Here is a 16,782-nt window from a genome sequence, read left to right on the forward strand (position 1 = left end):
CTTAGGAAGCTTCTTGGTTTACAAAAGAGAACTTGCATGATTTTGAATTTAAATAAGAACTTCCCCACCTGAATGTTCAATGTTCCTACTTGCCAGCCCTTTCCTGATATCTAAAGCGTTAGTCACTCAGTCGTGTCCGACTCTTTTGTGACACCATGAACTCCAGCCAATCAGGTTCCTCTGTGCATGGAATTCTCCAGGCAAGAATACTGGAATGGGTTTCCATTCCCTTCTCCAGGGGATCTTCTGACCCAGGGATCGAACCCAGGCCTCCTGCATTGCATGCAGATTCTTTACTGTTTGAGTCACCAGGGAAGACACAGTAATAAAGCTTTTTCTTAAAGCAAACCTATGTGACTTAATTTTCTTATAACTGTAACCAAAGCTCAATGCTCTTGGCTTTGTGATTACTATTTCCACAATTCTCACTTCACTCTCCTTCCCTATCACGGTCCGTTGCTGTTGACCACCAGGAATGGAACCTCTTGAGCACACAAATCCATCTTCCCCCTTTTATCTCACTAGTTCTAATACGATGCCTAGCAAACAGAAGTAGCTCAGTAACTATTTGCTGAGGAAACTGAGCATACTGTGCAAAGCGCCCGTCTCAGCACGAGAAACAAGAGTGACCAAACACTCAGCAGGGATGGCAGCTTTCAGTCACTTTCCGAGTTGCTCTCCTCAGCCTGAGAGAGACCCTAAGAACTCCGAGGTTCCCTCTGTAACAGGAGTGAAGCAGCTCTGCAAAAGACAATTTTGCAGCACACACTCTAACATATCTGGAGTTGGCACCACAGGGTTCCACCTAGGAACAGTGCTTATTTCCCCTGGGGAGCAAAGTACACATGACAAGGTTCTTGTGCAGGGGTAAGTTGGGGTGAATTAGTAACATTCCTATAACATTCTAAAACACAATCTGTGCTGTTGGCCTTCAATCTAAGCTTATGTCTAAGAAACCCAGTCAAACAGAGCTTTTACCACTTCTCCAGCAGCTTCCAAATTCTACTAAAACCAGCTTTGCTAAAATTAACTCATTTTGGGAGGGAAAAGCACCCTTTCCTGACTTTCCCCAGGACATAAAACATTTAAAATCTATACTTTCTTCAACATAACCAAGTACCAAATTGTCGTTTCAGTACAAACATCTACTTGATTTCACACACAAAAAAGTCCTGTTTAACTGAGGAGACCAGAGATCAAATTGTTGAGACCAACAACTCAGTGGATGAGACCTGTCTTGTCTATGACTAAAAAGCTATACTGCTTAAGAAATTATGAAATCTCACTTCTCAGACCACATGTGGCTAGACCTGTGGTCTAGGACCCTGTTCTACCCATTTCCCAGAGTGAATCATCGGCAGTATTGTCATCAACCCACAGATAAAGAAATTAAGGGGAAACAATGTTTCTAAAACTAGTAATAGAAAAGAATTAAAGGAGACTTTTTTCTTGCTATCTTATATTTAGAAGAATAACATAAAAAGTAGTACGAGTCTTGATTCAAAGTATATGAAAAATCCAGGAAAGTAAATGGTAACTAAATATACTAAGTCTTTCTTTTTATCCATAAATAATTGACTTATTTGAAATTTAAAGAAAGATTTTCACGTATTTTAAGTTAATTAGCAGCCACATGTAGACAATGCAGTTTGCCTGAGAAGACATGGGGAAACGATCAACTTTTGCCAAGTGAAAGAAACGGCACATAATGGCATATATAAAGCTTGTCTGCTGCTTCGTATCAGTCAGGGTCCATACTGTATAGCGCATGGAACTCTGCTCAATGTTTTATGGCAGCCTAAATATGAGTGAAGTTTGGCAGAGAACAGATACATGTGTGGCTGAGTCCCTTCCCTATGACAACATTGTTAATAGCCCAGTACAAAATAAAAAGTTTGAAAAAAAAGTCAGGGTCCAATCAGAGCACTTTCCTTCTCTGCTGCTGCTGCTGCTAAGTCACTGCAGTTGTGTCTGACTCTGTGCGACCCCACAGGCAGCAGCCCGCCAGGCTCCCCCGTCCCTGGGATCCTCCAGGCAAGAACACTGGAGGGGGTTGCCAGTTCCTTCTCCAATGCATGAAAGTGAAAAGTGAAAGTGAAGTCACTCAGTCGTGTCTGACTCTTAGCGACCCCATGGACTGCAGTCTACCAGTACCAGGCTCCTCCATCCATTGGATTTTCCGGGCAAGAGTACTGGCAAGAGTACTGGAGTGGGTTGTCATTGCCTTCTCCGCTTTCCTTCTCTAGCCTGATTTTGTTTTTTAAATCCTCTTTATAGGTCCTTACATATAGCCATTGAAAGCTGAAAATGGGAAAAACCAGTTTACTCAAGAGAATAGTGCTGAAAATAATCCAGGCAGGATATTAAGTTTTAAATACAGACTTTGGAACATTCTTGAGATCTTTTCTGAACTAACCTGTACATGAGATGATTGTTTCAAGGGAGATCACTGTATAATTTTCTTGACATATCATAAAGAGATCAACAAACTGAACTCAAGAGTATGTGAGTGGGTCTCTATCTGCTTCTGAACTGGTTTGTCCAACACCTTTACCTCCTCCCACCAATTACATCATCAATAAAGTTTATTACTAAAAAACTAACATTAAAAAGCCTATGGACTCCTCAAGACCAGAGTCAAGCTACTTCTGAAAGAAGGCAGGCTGAAAACAACTGGAAAACAACTGACATTAAAAGTTAAAGTTATCTTTCATACTTGCACTGCCTTAGAGAGGGAAGGGGTACTACATTTCTCCAGCAGCCATTTGAGAGACTCTCAAAGGAACACGTATCAACATTGCCTTCGTAGATGCTACAGAACACCTAATTCTGATTTTTAAATGTGGCCAGTCTTCCAGGAGACTGACGTTCAACTCTGGCTTCCTGGAGGAGCAAGTTCCACAGGTTGATACACCACTCTATTAAACCTAATTTTTATTTGCTCTTAAATCAAAGGTTTTAAAATTAAGCCTGCAGGCTTTAGTTGACAAAAAACGGAATAGGCATATGTCTTGAAAGTCTGTGCTAGAGGGAAGATTTTAGATTTGACAGACGTGTGTTCAGGCCGAGCAAATGTTCAACCACTGACAGAGCTTGGGACCCCTGCAAGTTTGCTGCAAGAGATTCCTCGGCTGATACAGGAAAATCCCACTGTTCCCGAGGACTCCTCACCTGATTGAATTCTTCATCAGCGTATATATCAATCAAGTCAACTCCTTCTGACATGGCTTCGGAAGGAAGATCACGCGCCCGGAGAACGGACAAGGCAAGAAAGATGCCACTGCGGTATCCAGAAAGAAGCAAGAGTTACAAAGTATAAGGGTCCCGGGCTGGAAGGAGAGCACTGGTTGCCAACCTCCCGTCTCCAGAGACGCAGCATCCCGGCAGTCCGAGCTCGGCCCCACCCGCTCCGCCCCGCCCCCGGCCTCGCGCCGCCCCTCGCTCTCCCAGGCCACCGGGGCTCGCGGGGCTCGCTGCCCATCACCCTCGGGCCCGACCGGAGCTGCGCCGCAGCTGCCCGTGGCGCGACGAGAAAGTCCAGGCCTCTCCTCCTACGGGCCCTCGGATGGCGCTGCGAAGAACGACCGCGGCGAAGCCCGCAGGCCCAGCCCGCCGCACCTGCCGAGGCCCCAAGCAGCCCGGGCTAGGAGTCCCTGCGGCTCCCGGAGCTCCAGCTACCTCCGCTCCCCACCCAGGCCTTAGTCCTCGCCCCCGGCTAGGCCCGCCCCGCTCCCTCCCCACAGACCCGGCCCGACGCCCTCGGCCCCCTCCCTCAAAGGCCCGCGCCTCCCGCCGCCCGCCAACTCCGGTTGTCCCAAACTCAACCGACCCCCTCCCCGCCTCAGCGCCGTCCCCGAGCCCTCTTCCGGCCCAGCCGGCCCCCGGCCGCGCGCCCCCGTTACCGGGAATATGGCGGCGGCGGCGGCGAGTCCGGACTAGGCCCGAAGCGCGCGAACCGCTCTCGGCCTCAGGTCCCGCCCCCCCCCCCGCCACCGGCGTCACACGCACAGCCACTTCCGCCATACGCGAGGACGCATCTTCCGGCTCAAATCTTCGGCGCCGCTGTCTGAGGCCCTGGTGTTCGAAAGTATCCGGAAGTGGCCGGGCTATAGGCCTTTGATGCGGGTCGGGAAAAATGGCGGTGGTCGCTGTCTTCCCGGCTCTTGCGCGGGTGAGGAGAATGGGGTGGTTCTAGACTCCTGGACAGGCCAGAGTGGGAACTGTGTCTCGTTTTCCTCTGAAGTTGTGGAGACCGAGAGAAGCATCTGTCTGTCTTATATAGCCCAGGCAAGGGCAGCCCCAAGGAGAGGTTGATCTTGCAACGTAGGAGATTCAGGTTACATCCACCTTGGCCTGAGCCCGCTGTGTGCTTGTCTCGCAATATCGTTGAACCATCAGTCTTCGTGAGAGACCCAATTCAGATTTCACCTGTTTGCAGGTGGAACTGGCCGGACAGCTTCTGGGCGCCTTTTGTCTCTGTTCTTAAGCCTCTCTGTTCTTTTTAAATCTTGTTTAGTGTCTGTCGTGATTTCACATGGTTTCATAAGATCTTTTTTCGTTTTGAATATAGGCTGTTAACACTGTAAAATTTTCTCTTAATACTGCTCTTTGCCAATTTCATGATTTTGTGATGTGTTTTTGTCTCCAGATATTTTCTGATTCCCTTTTGATTTCTCCTTTGACCCAGTTCAAGAGTGAGGGTGTTGTCCACTTTTCACTTATTTGTGAATTTTCCAGTTTTCTTTGTGCTCTTGATTTCTAGTTTTATTCTGTTGTGGTCAGAAAAGATGCCTTGTATGATTTCGATCTTTTTTGTTAAAACTCGTTTTGTAACCTAACATGCTCTCTGTCCTGGAGAATATTCTTAGAGTGCTTGAAAATAATGTGTATTCTGCTCCTGTTGGGTGGAATGTTCTGTGTATGTATATTTGGCCCATTTGGCTTACAGTGTTGTTCCTGTCCTCTACTTCCTTACTGATCTTCTCTCTGGGTGTTCTATGCATATTGAAAGTGGCTTTTGAAATCCCCAACTATTGTGTTGCAGTTTCTCCGTTCAGATCTGTCAATATTTGCTTCATATATTTGGGTGTTCAGATGTTGGTTGTATGTATAATTGTTGTACCCTTTTGGTGAGTTGACCCTTTCATCATTATTTCATGGCCTTTTAAAATCTCTTTTGATACTTTTGACTTAGTTTATTTTGTCTAATGAAAGTAGGGCCATCTGTGCTCTCTTTTGGTTTCTATTTGCAGTGGAATGTGTTTCACACTTTCACTTTCAGCCTGCATCTAAAATGAGTTTCTTGTAAGGCATATAGTTGGACTTTGTGGGTTTTTAAAAATCCCTTCAGTCTCTGCATATCTTTTGATTGGGGAGTTTAATCTGTTTACATTTAAAATATTACTGATAGAGAAGGACTTAGAATTGCCATTCTGTTCATTGTTTTCTGTTTTGTAGCTTTGTGTCCTTTTCCTCTCTTGCTGTCATCTTTTGTGTTTTATTGATATTTTTCTATAAACATGCTTTGATTCCTTTCTCATTTTCTATTGTGTATAAATGTTTCCTTTGTGGTTACCACAGGGCTTGCATTAAGCATTTTATAATGTATTTTAAGCTGATAATAGCTTCAGTCTTATCCGAAAACTTCTCTTTTATTACTCCCACCTTATGTTACTGATATTACAATGACATATTTTATTCTGTATCCACTAGTATATTTTATAGCTTTTTAAAAATGTCTTTAACTTTCAAGTCAGAATTAAACATGCTTTACCTACCATCATTCCAGTGTTATAGTAGCCTGTGTTTGTCATAATTTACTTTTACCAGTGAGCTTTATGCTTTCATATGCTTTTGTGTTATTATCTACTGTCCTTTGGTTCCTTTTTGTTTGTTCAGTCGCTCAGTGTCCATCTCTCTGCGACCACATGGACTGCAGCAAGCCAGGCTTCCCTGTTCATCACCAGCTCCCGGAGCTTGCTCAAACTCATGTCCATTGACTCGGTGATGCCATTCAACCATCTTATCCTCTGCTGCCCCTTCTCCTCCTGCCTTCAAACTTTCCCAGCATCAGGGTCTTTTCTAGTAAGTCAGTTCTTCACATCAGGTGAGCTTCAGCTTCAGTATCAGTCCTTCCATGAATGTTCAGGATTGATTTCCTTTAGGATTGACTGATTGGATCTCCTTGCTGTCCAAGGGACTCTCAAGAGTCTTCTCCAACACCACAGTTGAAAAGCATCAATTCTTAGGCGCTCAGCTTTCTTTATGGTCCAACTCTCACGTCCATACATGACTACTGGAAAAACCATAGCTTTGATTATACAGATCTTTGTTCGCAAAGTAGTGTCTCTCCTTTTTAATATGCTGTCTAGGTTTGTCATAGCTTTTCTTCCAAGGAGCAAGCGTCTTAATTTCATGGCTGCACTCACCATCTGCAGTGATTTTGGAGCCCAGAAAGAAGTCTGTCACTGTTTCTGTTGTTTCCCCATGTGTTTGCCATGAAGTGATGGGACTGGATGCCATGATCTTAGTTTTTTGAATGTTGAACTTTAAACCAGCTTTTTCACACTCCTCTTTCACTTTCATCAAGAGGCTCTTTAGTTCCTCTTCACTTTCTGCCATAAGGATAATGTCATGTGCTGCTTCAATTTGGATGTCCGTTTCTTTCCCCAAATTTGGAAAGTTTTGAGCCATTTTTCCTTCAAGTATTCTTCCCACCCCTTTCTCTTTTCTCCTTCTGGGACTCCCATAGTATTTATGTTGGTCAGGTAGGTGATGTCTCACAGGCTTATCTCACTCATTTGTTTTTCATTTTCTTCCTCTGAATGAGTAGTCTCAAGTAAACGGAGTTCACTGATTTTTTTCTGGTTGATCACGTATGCTGCTTAAGTTCTGTGGTGAATTTTTCAAAAATTGTTATTCTTTAGTTCCATTTTAAAAACTTTTTTTTTTTTCTATCAGTATTCTCATTTTGGTTATGTGTTGTTTTCCTCAGCTCACTGAACATCTTGATGACAACTTTTTTTGAGTTATTTGTCAGGTAATTCATATATGTCTGTTTCCAGGATTGGTTGCTGGAAGTTTATTTTGTATCTTTGGTTAGGCCTTGTTTTGCTGTTGCTCATGCACCTTGGAACTTTGTGCTTAGATCCATGCATTTGCAAAAGAACCACCTCCCAGTCTTTTCTTTGTACAAGAAAAGATCTTTTCCATCAGTTCTGCCAGAGAATCTTGGGGCCTCTCAAACTTTTTGCATGGAAATGTCTTCTCTAGACTTGTTAGTGTAAATTCCCAACCAAAGGGATTTGCTGGCTTCTTTTTTCAAGTGCTCATAACCTCTGGCTCCCTCTTGTGTCTGTTTATGGTACTGCAGGTTCTCTGTAGCTGCCGCAAGCTTCCCAGCTCTTCTCAGCCCATTCCAGGCTTCTGGAGTACCCCAGGTCCCATGAGTGCTGCAGGTTGGCCAAGACAGAAATTCGTCTCTTGTACAGCTCCTTGGAAAGCAGGAGTTTGGGATGCATGCTCCTTTTTCTTTCTGTTGGCCTCTGTCTGCTGTACCATGGGTCCTCAGAGCAGCAGCAAGCCATCCAGCTTTTTTTGTTTTCAGAGACCCCCGGATATCTAGAATATACTGGGTCCTGTTAGTGCTCTGAGACAGGCAAAAAAGAAAACTTTCTTTCAGGCAGCTACCCAAAAAGCTGGAACATTGGACACACATGCCAACTCTTCCTCCAGGGAAAAGCCAAGAATTGGGGATTTTCTTCTGCTAGTTTTGTGCTGAGCCACAAGTAGGGATGATGGCAAGTAAAGGTGTGCTTGTCCAAACCCTCACCTAGTTCTCAGCAGCCCCCAACCTGGCACCTTTTCTGTCACACTTCGATTCAAACAAGATGGAAACTAGTCACCCAGGCCTCCCCGTGAAAGGCCATGTGTTGGACGTCTGTTTCAATCTTTTCTTTCCATCCCCAGAGAGTAGCCGGTGGCTGAGAATTTTCTCCAGTTGCACTGGGCTGAGCCAGGGGCAGGGACTGTCATGAATGAGGCCCATGAATTTTCTAGCTGTGATGCAGCTGTTTTTGTGCTCACCTAGGGTTCAGGAGCCTCTTAGCTGGTTTCTGGATTTCTCATAAAGGAAACTGCTCCATGTGTTGGGAGTTGGAGTCTCCACAGGAGAAGGAAAGTGTGGGGCTTCCTGTTAACACCATCTTGCTGACGTCACCACCTTCTCATTGCATCTTGATAGTGTTTGCCCTTCTCTATATTGGGAAACTGTGGGGAGTTAGGGACCCTGCCATCACTGTATGCTCAGATTTTAACACAAGCAGGTGACTAGAATGCAAACCATATTGTGAGAATTTGAAGGGAATGCAAGGGAAGAAGAAAATATTTCCATTGGAGACTTTCTGGGAAGGCACTGGTTAAGAACATGTTTGCAGTCAGAGTTGGGTTCCAACCCTCAGGAATTATTCTTAATATTTGGGTGATCTTGGTGAGTCATTTAACCTCTCTGAGTCTCAGCTTCCTAAGCTGTAAAGTGGGGACAGTATCAGCATAATTTTTTTTTTTTAATTGAGATGTAGTTGATTTACAATATTTTATAAATTTCAGATATATAACATAGTAGTTCACAATTTTTAAAGCTTAAATTCCATCTATACTTATTATAAAGTCAATGTAACTTCTTAAGGTCTAAAGGAGATGAGAGGCATTTTGCACCTAGGTTATGTGCTGGAATGGGTGAATTTAACTCAGATGACCATTATATCTACTACTGCGGGCAGGAATCCCTCAGAAGAAATGGAGTAGCCATCATGGTCAACAAAAGAGTCCAAAATGCAGTACTTGGATGCAATCTCAAAAACGACGGAATGATCTCTGTTCGTTTCCAAGGCAAACCATTCAATATCACAGTAATCCAAGTCTATGCCCCAACCAGTAACGCTGAAGAAGCTGAAGTGGAACGGTTCTATGAAGACCTACAAGACCTTTTAGAACTAACACCCCAAAAAGATGTCCTTTTCATTATAGGGGACTGGAATGCAAAAGTAGGAAGTCAAGAAACACCTGGAGTAACAGGCAAATTTGGCCTTGGAATATGGAATGAAGCAGGGCAAAGAATGATAGAATTTTGCCAAGAAAATGCACTGGTCATAACAAACACCCTCTTCCAACAACACAAGAGAAGACTCTCTACATGGACATCACCAGATGGTCAACACCGAAATCAGATTGATTATATTCTTTGCAGCCAAAGATGGAGAAGCTCTATACAGTCAGCAAAAACAAGACCAGGAGCTGACTGTGGCTCAGACCATGAACTCCTTATTGCCAAATTCAGACTTAAATTGAAGAAGGTAGGGAAAACCACTAGACCATTCAGGTATGACCTAAATCAAATCCCTTATGATTATACAGTGGAAGTGAGAAATAGATTTAAGGACCTAGATCTGATAGATAGAGTGCCTGATGAACTATGGACGGAGGTTCATGACATTGTACAGGAGACAGGGATCAAGACCATTCCCATGGAAAAGAAATGCAAAAAACAAAACAAAACAAAATGGCTGTCCGGGGAGGCCTTACAAATAGCTGTGAAAAGAAGAGAAGCGAAAAGCAAAGGAGAAAAGGAAAGATATAAACATCTGAATGCAGAGTTCCAAAGAATAGCAAGAAGAGATAAGAAAGCCTTCAGCGATCAATGCAAATAGAGGAAAACAACAGAATGGGAAAGACTAGGGATCTCTTCAAGAAAATCAGAGATACCAAAGGAATATTTCATGCAGAGATGAGCTCGATAAAGGACAGAAATGGTATGGACCTAACAGAAGCAGAAGATATTAAGAAGAGATGGCAAGAATATACAGAAGAACTGTACAAAAAAGATCTTCACAACCCGGATAATAACGATGCTGTGATCACTGACCTAGAGCCAGACATCCTGGAATGTGAAGTCAAATGGGCCTTAGAAAGCATCACTATGAACAAAGCTAGTGGAGGTGATGGAATTCCAGCTGAGCTATTCCAAATCCTGAAAAGATGATGCCGTGAAAGTGCTGCACTCAATATGCCAGCAAATTTGGAAAACTCAGCAGTGGCCACAGGACTGGAAAAGGTCAGTTTTCATTCCAATCCCAAAGAAAGGCAATGCCAGAGAATGCTCAAACTACCACACAATTGCACTCATCTCACACGCTAGTAAAGTAATGCTCAAAATTCTCCAAGCCAGGCTTCGGCAATATGTGAACCGTGAACTTCCTGATGTTCAAGCTGGATTTAGAAAAGGCAAGAGGAACCAGAGATCAAATTGCCAACATCTGCTGGATCATGGAAAAAGCAAGAGAGTACCAGAAAAACATCTATTTCTGCTTTATTGAGTATGCCAAAGCCTTTGACTGTGTGGATCACAATAAACTGTGGGAAATTCTGAAAGAGATGGGAATACCAGACAGCCTGACCTGCCTCTTGAGAAACCTATATGCAGGTCAGGAAGCAACAGTTAGAACTGGACATGGAACAACAGACTGGTTCCAAATAGAAAAAGGAGTTCGTCAAGGCTGTATATTGTCACCCTGCTTATTTAACTTATATGCAGAGTACATCATGAGAAACGCTGGACTGGAAGAAACACAAGCTGGAATCAAGATTGCCAGGAGAAATATCAATAACTTCAGGTATGCAGATGACACCACCCTTATGGCAGAAAGTGAAGAGGAACTCAAAAGCCTCTTGGTGAAAGTGGAGAGTGAAAAAGTTGGCTTAAAGCTCAACATTCAGAAAACGAAGATCATGGCATCCGGTCCCACCACTTCATGGGAAATAGATGGGGAAACCATGGAAACAGTGTCAGACTTGATTTTTCTGAGCTCCAAAATCACTGCAGATGGTGACTGCAGCCATGAAATTAAAAGACGCTTATGCCGTGGAAGGAAAGTTATGACCAACCTAGAGAGCATATTCAAAAGCAGAGACATTACTTTGCCAACAAAGGTTCGTCTGGTCAAGGCTATGGTTTTTCCTGTGGTCATGTATGGATGTGAGAGTTGGACTGTAAAGAAGGCTGAGTGCCGAAGAATTGATGCTTTTGAACTGTGGTGTTGGAGAAGACTCTTGAGAGTCCCTTGGACTGCAAGGAGATCCAACCAGTCCATTCTGAAGGAGATCAGCCCTGGGATTTCTTTGGAAGGAATGATGCTAAAGCTGAAACTCCAGTACTTTGGCCACCTCATGTGAAGAGTTGACTCATTTGGAAAAGACTCTGATGCTGGGAGGGATTGGGGGCAGGAGAAGGGGACAACAGAGGATGAGATGGCTGGATGGCATCACTGACTCAATGGATATGAGTCTGAGTGAACTCCGGGAGTTGGTGATGGACAGGGAGGCCTGGTGTGCTGCGATTCATGAGGTCGCAAAGAGTCAGACACGTCTGAGCGACTGATCTGATCTGATCTGATCTGTGTGCTGAGTGAATGACAAGGATGGTCGTCCTTGTTAAAAAGGTGCTTATGGGAGGCAGTTCCTTGGTAGTCCAGTGGTTAAGACTTGGGCTTTCACTGCGACGGACCTGGGTTCAATCTGTGGTTGGGGAGCTTTAAGATCCTGCATGCCTTGGCCAAAAACAGAAAAAAAAAGATGTTTATGGCTTTTTTGTTTCAGATGCTTGCTCTGTCAAGGCGCCACCTAATGTCTCCTTCACTCAGCATGACATCATGCAGACGCTGCTACAGAGGTGACAGCCCGGCAGATTCCCAGAAGGATATGATTGAAATCCCTTTGCCTCCGTGGCAGGAGCGAACTGATGAATCCATAGAAACCAAACGAGCCCGGCTGCTCTATGAGAGCAGAAAGAGGGGAATGCTGGAAAACTGCATCCTGCTTAGGTAGGGGAAGAGAACGGGTGTTGCTTCTCTCTGGCTAGAGACAGCCTTTTCACCTTCTTTGTCTTTCTTGACTCTAGCCTCTTCGCTAAGGAACATCTGCAACACATGACAGAGAAACAGCTGAACCTCTACGATCGCCTGATTAATGAACCCAGTAACGACTGGGATATTTACTACTGGGCTACAGGTACTAGGCATGATAAGCAGCATAAGGTGAAAAACAGGATGATGTGGGCTGATTTGAGTCTGGAAAGGTATCATGGGCAGTTTGTTTTTCTTTTGTAGACACTCAACCCAACCTCTCTTCAGATTTTTCCAAAATGTGCAAAATTTGTCTTACGAGTTAAGGTCCTTTGTTTGCAAGCAATAGAAACTGATTCCGTCTAACTTAAGCAAAAAGAGAATTTAGTGAAATTGTATGGGAAATTCCTAGCATCAAAGGGAAAGTTGAAGAAACACCAGGGCAGGAATGAAGTGGAACAAGACAGTTCCGGCTGCCTAGCATGAAGTCCTTGGGAGTCTCTCTCTTGACACCAGCTTTGTGAGGAATGAATTCTCACTGTGTATAGTTAGGGTTAGCTTTGGCTGTGAGTAAAAGAACCCCAAAACAACAATGGCTTAAGGAAGACAGAACTGTGTTTTTCTTTCTCATAACAGAAGTTCAGAGTTAGGCCCTCCAGAACGCACAGAGGGGTTTCAGAGTCATTAAGGCCAGATTCCTCTTGACTTGTTCCTTCACCTTCCCTCGTGTTGGCTACCTCATGACCTCAAGATGGCTGCCGAGGCTCTATCTGTCATGTCTATATTTCAGCCAGGGAAAAAGAGTAAGAGAGCACACTCCATTTTTTAATGGACCCTTCTCAAGAAATTATACACCATAGTTCCACTTAGTTTCCACAGGGCTTGTACACAGGGGAGTAGGAAATATTCAGGGCCAACCTGGAGTCTTTTAATGTATCTTTGTCTTTATATTGAAGTTGAGCTTCTTATAGATAGCTTATATTGTCATTCTTTTTAATCTGATATTATAATATGTCTTTTCATTGGTGTGTTTTGGCCATTTGCATATAACTACCAGTGTGATTGAATTAAAACTTACCATCTTTTTGTTGTTGTTGTTTTCTATTTCTACTGTTTTTTGTTCTCTTCCCCCTCTACTTCTGTGGATTTTGAGTATTTAAAATTTCATTTTATCTCCACCATTGGTTTCTTATATCTCTTTATAATTTTTTTAGTGATTGCCCTAGGGTTTACATTATATATGCATACATGTATGCTCAGTCATATCTGACTCTTTGAGACCCAGTGGACTGTAACCCACCAGACTCCTCTGTCCATGTAATTTTCCAGGCAAGAATACTGGAGTGGGTTGCCACTTGCTTCTCCAGGCATCTTTCTGACCCAGGTATTGAACCCACGCCTTCTGCACTGGGAGGTGGATCTTTTTACCACTGAGCCACCAGGGAAGCACGTCTCACCGTGTGCGCTTCCCTGTGTTTCTGTGCCCGCAAAGGGCTGTCCGTGGTGTTGCCCTCCCCCAGAGGTAGAAACCTACTCATTTCCAGATGGTGCTTGTTAGTTTGGGGATGGGAGATCGGGAGGGTGTTCTCTGTTGTCCTGGTCCAGCTTCCGGCCCTGAAACCAATAAGTCATGGTGGAGGGTCTTTTTTCAGTGATCCTGCTGGTCCCACAAGGGTAGAGGATTTTTTTCTTTTATTCTTCCACTAGCCCAAGCAGGTCCTCACACGTGCCCTGTAGGAGACAGGACTCACTGACCTATTCCCAGACCCTTGAAGCTTTTGTTCTGTAGAGAAGAAGGACTAGGCTGGGGTTTATGCTTTTGGGGGGTGGGGGCAGTGTTTTTCTGCTCGCCTACTCCTGGCCTCCATTGCTGAGGGAGGCTTTCTGCAGCCTCCTGCTCTGGACCCTGTCTTCATCATGAGCATACTCAGTGAGGGGTTGTTGAGAAGAACCTGCCCCCTGGGGCAGATTCCCCTTGTGTCTGTGGCTCCCAGAGATTTTACACTCATGCTCACCTACACTTGGCTTTCAGCAGTTGATGAACAATTTTAGCTAAATTCTTGCCTGTTTGTATGGTGCCCAGTGCCCCTTCTTCCTGTGCCCTGTCTCAAGTGAGCATGTGTGTTCATGTCCATTTTCTCCTTTGAGGGGCCTTTCTTTCCTTATGTTTTATTTTCTTTGGGTGCCTGTGACCTCAGCTCTCTAATGACTTCAAAAAAGTTGTGATGTTTCTAGTTTATCTGACTTTTTCTTGTTGGGATGAATGGGGTGTTCTGTCCAGTTTTCAGCATTCTAGGGGGAAACTGAAATCGCCTCGATCTTACTCTGATGGTCACACAAAACAACAGACGCCAGGCCCACCAGATGCCAGCTGTGTGCCGAATGAGGGAAAATCAGACTTTGTTTTGAGGAATGCCCTCTCCTGATGTTGTGTTTAGTGTTGCTAGGAGGGTAATTCCAAAGCTTAGTACCCAAGCTTTCCCAATGGGAGGCTCTGCTTAAGTGAGAGACTCAGGGGTGGAAAGAAAGGCCAGAGGTGTGCAGCATCCGCCAGACTCCTGCTGCCCTGAGGCTGGCATCCCCTCCTGTCTGCTCTTGGTGCCTTTGTTGCCTCCATCCAAATCTGGTTCTACAGGTTCATGTCAGTTTTATGGGCCTCTGTTATAGCCTTCCAGTAAATTCTTTTATGTTTTGATTTTACTGGAGTTATCAGTTGCTTTCACTTAATATCCAAGGACTTTTGCCTCAGGAAATTAATAGACTAGAAGGAAAAACACAGTAGTCCAAAAACAACTGAAGTACCGAATGCAAAGCAAAACAGGACAGCCAAGGCTGGGCAGGCCAGGGGTCAGCTGTGCTTGTCCAAATAATAAATGCTGGACCAGATAATAAATGCTGTCGTCTTGCGGCCATATGGTCTCTGTGGCAACTGCTCAGCCCTGCCATCATAGCACAAAAGCAGCCATGGACAATATGTAAACAAGTGAGAGCAGCTGCTCCAATAACGCTCTTTACAAATACCAGCCGCGGTAGGTTGCCAGCCTGTGGTGCAGGCTGCGTGTGTATCCAGAGAAAGAATGCAGCTGCTCTATGTACCCACTGTGGTTTTAGGCCAAGCCAGAGCTTCAAGTTTTAAGATCCTTATACCATCGGGATTTTCCTCGTGGTCCAGTGACTAAGTCTCCGTGCTCCCCATGCAGGGGGCATGGATTCGATCCCATGTCAGGGAACTGGATTCCACCTGCCGAAACAAAGATCGAAGATCCTGTGTGCTGCAACTAAGGCCCCGTGCGGTCAAATAAATAAATAAATATTTAAAAAAAAAAAAAAAGATTGTTCTAAATCTGACAGTTGACTGACCAATGTAATTCTTTTTGCCCATCCTTACAGAAGCAAAACCAGCCCCAGAAATATTTGAAAACGAAGTCATGACTCTGCTGAGAGACTTTGCTAAGAACAAAAACAAAGAGCAGCGACTGCGGGCCCCGGATCTTGAATACCTCTTTGAAAAGCCACATTGAGCTACGTGCTGCCATCTGCCTGGCCTCGGGGGCTCCACGGATGCTCATTGCCTGTGATGGTTACTGGCCTTGATGTCCTACTTCTCCTTAGATGCTCAGCCCACCCAGACCTCTGGTCCTGCCTGCAATGATGGACCCACCTCTCTCCAAGGACATGTATATGTTCAGTGTGCCTTGTGCTAAGACCCTTTGGCTCCCATCTAAGCCTCAGAAGCAGTTTGTCCATGTTACTGTCGCTCGGTCCTGACTCACTCTCTGGCTCCATAGGAGGAAGCATGGTGCCGGCTCGCTGCTTCAACCAGAAGTGTGCTCAGTGTGAAGAGGCAGCCAGCTGCCTGTGCTGTGTGGAAAGCTCCCCGGGTGAGCCAGGGCTTTGTCCCTGTGAAATTCCCCCTTCCAGCCTGGGTTGGTTCTTTCTGCCAGGGGAAGCTGGTCCAAGCCCCCTGAGTGGAACCCTTCAAAGGCCCCACAGGCAGAATGAGGGCAGTGGGCAGGAATGGTGTGGGCGTGCTGCTTAAGAGTCAGCATCCTCAGCAGATTTTCTCTAGAATGCTCATTTTATAAACTGAACGATAATTGTGTATATTAAAGAATATTTTAAAAAGGAAAATCACAACTCCTCAGCCCTCACCCAATTATTTTAATTTTGTGTGTTCTCATGCAGGCATATGTTTATAGAGTTTTACAAGGTCACAATCTCCAAGTATCAATTATAGCAAATGTTTTCTGTATTTCTGCAGTCTCCACAATTTCGTTAGTTGATAAACTCATAATGTGTAAGAAATACTGTGTTAGGATGAATAGCAGAATGTGTTTAGCTCCAGAACTAAAAGACTTCTGGTTGCTAGGAGGGTGGTTTTGTCTCGCTGGAGGAATTTTGCCCTCGGAGCTGTCATCCAGACAGAACAGATGTCACCCAGATTGGGCCAGGACACAGGTGTGAATCGGAGGAAACAGGCCAGACTTGCTAGGCAGGCGGTTGGTGAACAACAGAGATACACACAGGCAGGAAGTACCTGTTTGCAGCGTCGTGGAGCTTGGGGTTCCCATGGAACCTCTATGTGGTCCTGCCTGCCCTTCAGGGTCCTTGGCTGACAAGAGGAGAGGAGAGAACCAGCCTTTCGTTACTTATGATCTCAGTAGAGCTTCCCAGCTCTCTTGTAGAGAAGCGCTGTCATGCCTATTTTGCAGATGAGAAAGTGGGCTCTAAGAGACTGGTCTGTCCCAGATCGAGTCGCTATAAGTCAGAAAGCCAAAATCTTGCTTAGTTCAGTCTGTCTCCAAAGCTCATGAACTTTCTGCCAGAACAGGCTGCCTTAACTGGTGGAAACTGTAGAAATCTTTGCTTTAAAAAGTTATAGTGA

General features: G+C 44.7%; 2 protein-coding genes across 6 annotated transcripts in view; one reads left to right on the forward strand and one right to left on the reverse strand.

The window, feature by feature from the left end:
• Window positions 1-4,008, reverse strand: part of CPSF7 (cleavage and polyadenylation specific factor 7) — a 27,135-nt gene extending 23,127 nt beyond the window's left edge. For 2 of the 4 annotated variants that reach the window (XM_044943593.1, XM_006076554.3), the window contains exons 1-2: window positions 3,830-3,957; window positions 3,172-3,280 (exon numbers count right to left, since the gene is read on the reverse strand). In XM_044943593.1, the coding sequence (XP_044799528.1) occupies window positions 3,172-3,225 (54 nt within the window). In that variant the 5' untranslated portion in view covers window positions 3,226-3,280; window positions 3,830-3,957. Of the gene's footprint in view, window positions 1-3,171; window positions 3,281-3,829 lie in introns of all 4 variants that reach the window. The other 2 variants (XM_006076555.3, XM_044943592.2) reach the window with 2 other exon arrangements.
• A 4-nt stretch (window positions 4,009-4,012) lies between these two features.
• Window positions 4,013-16,028, forward strand: SDHAF2 (succinate dehydrogenase complex assembly factor 2). Of its 2 annotated transcripts, none has more exons than XM_006076557.3 (4): window positions 4,013-4,171; window positions 11,653-11,876; window positions 11,954-12,063; window positions 15,288-16,028. In XM_006076557.3, the coding sequence occupies exons 1-4, from the start codon at window positions 4,136-4,138 to the stop codon at window positions 15,416-15,418; spliced, it is 501 nt and encodes a 166-aa protein (XP_006076619.2). In that variant the 5' UTR covers window positions 4,013-4,135; the 3' UTR covers window positions 15,419-16,028. The 2 variants fall into 2 exon arrangements, with proteins under 2 accessions (XP_006076619.2, XP_025142275.2); XM_025286490.2 differs by lacking the exon at window positions 4,013-4,171 and adding an exon at window positions 8,111-8,488.
• The last annotated feature ends 754 nt before the right edge of the window (window positions 16,029-16,782 follow it).

This window comes from Bubalus bubalis, chromosome 5 (assembly GCF_019923935.1).
Source record: "Bubalus bubalis isolate 160015118507 breed Murrah chromosome 5, NDDB_SH_1, whole genome shotgun sequence".
In the NCBI taxonomy this organism is placed as follows: domain Eukaryota; kingdom Metazoa; phylum Chordata; class Mammalia; order Artiodactyla; family Bovidae; genus Bubalus; species Bubalus bubalis.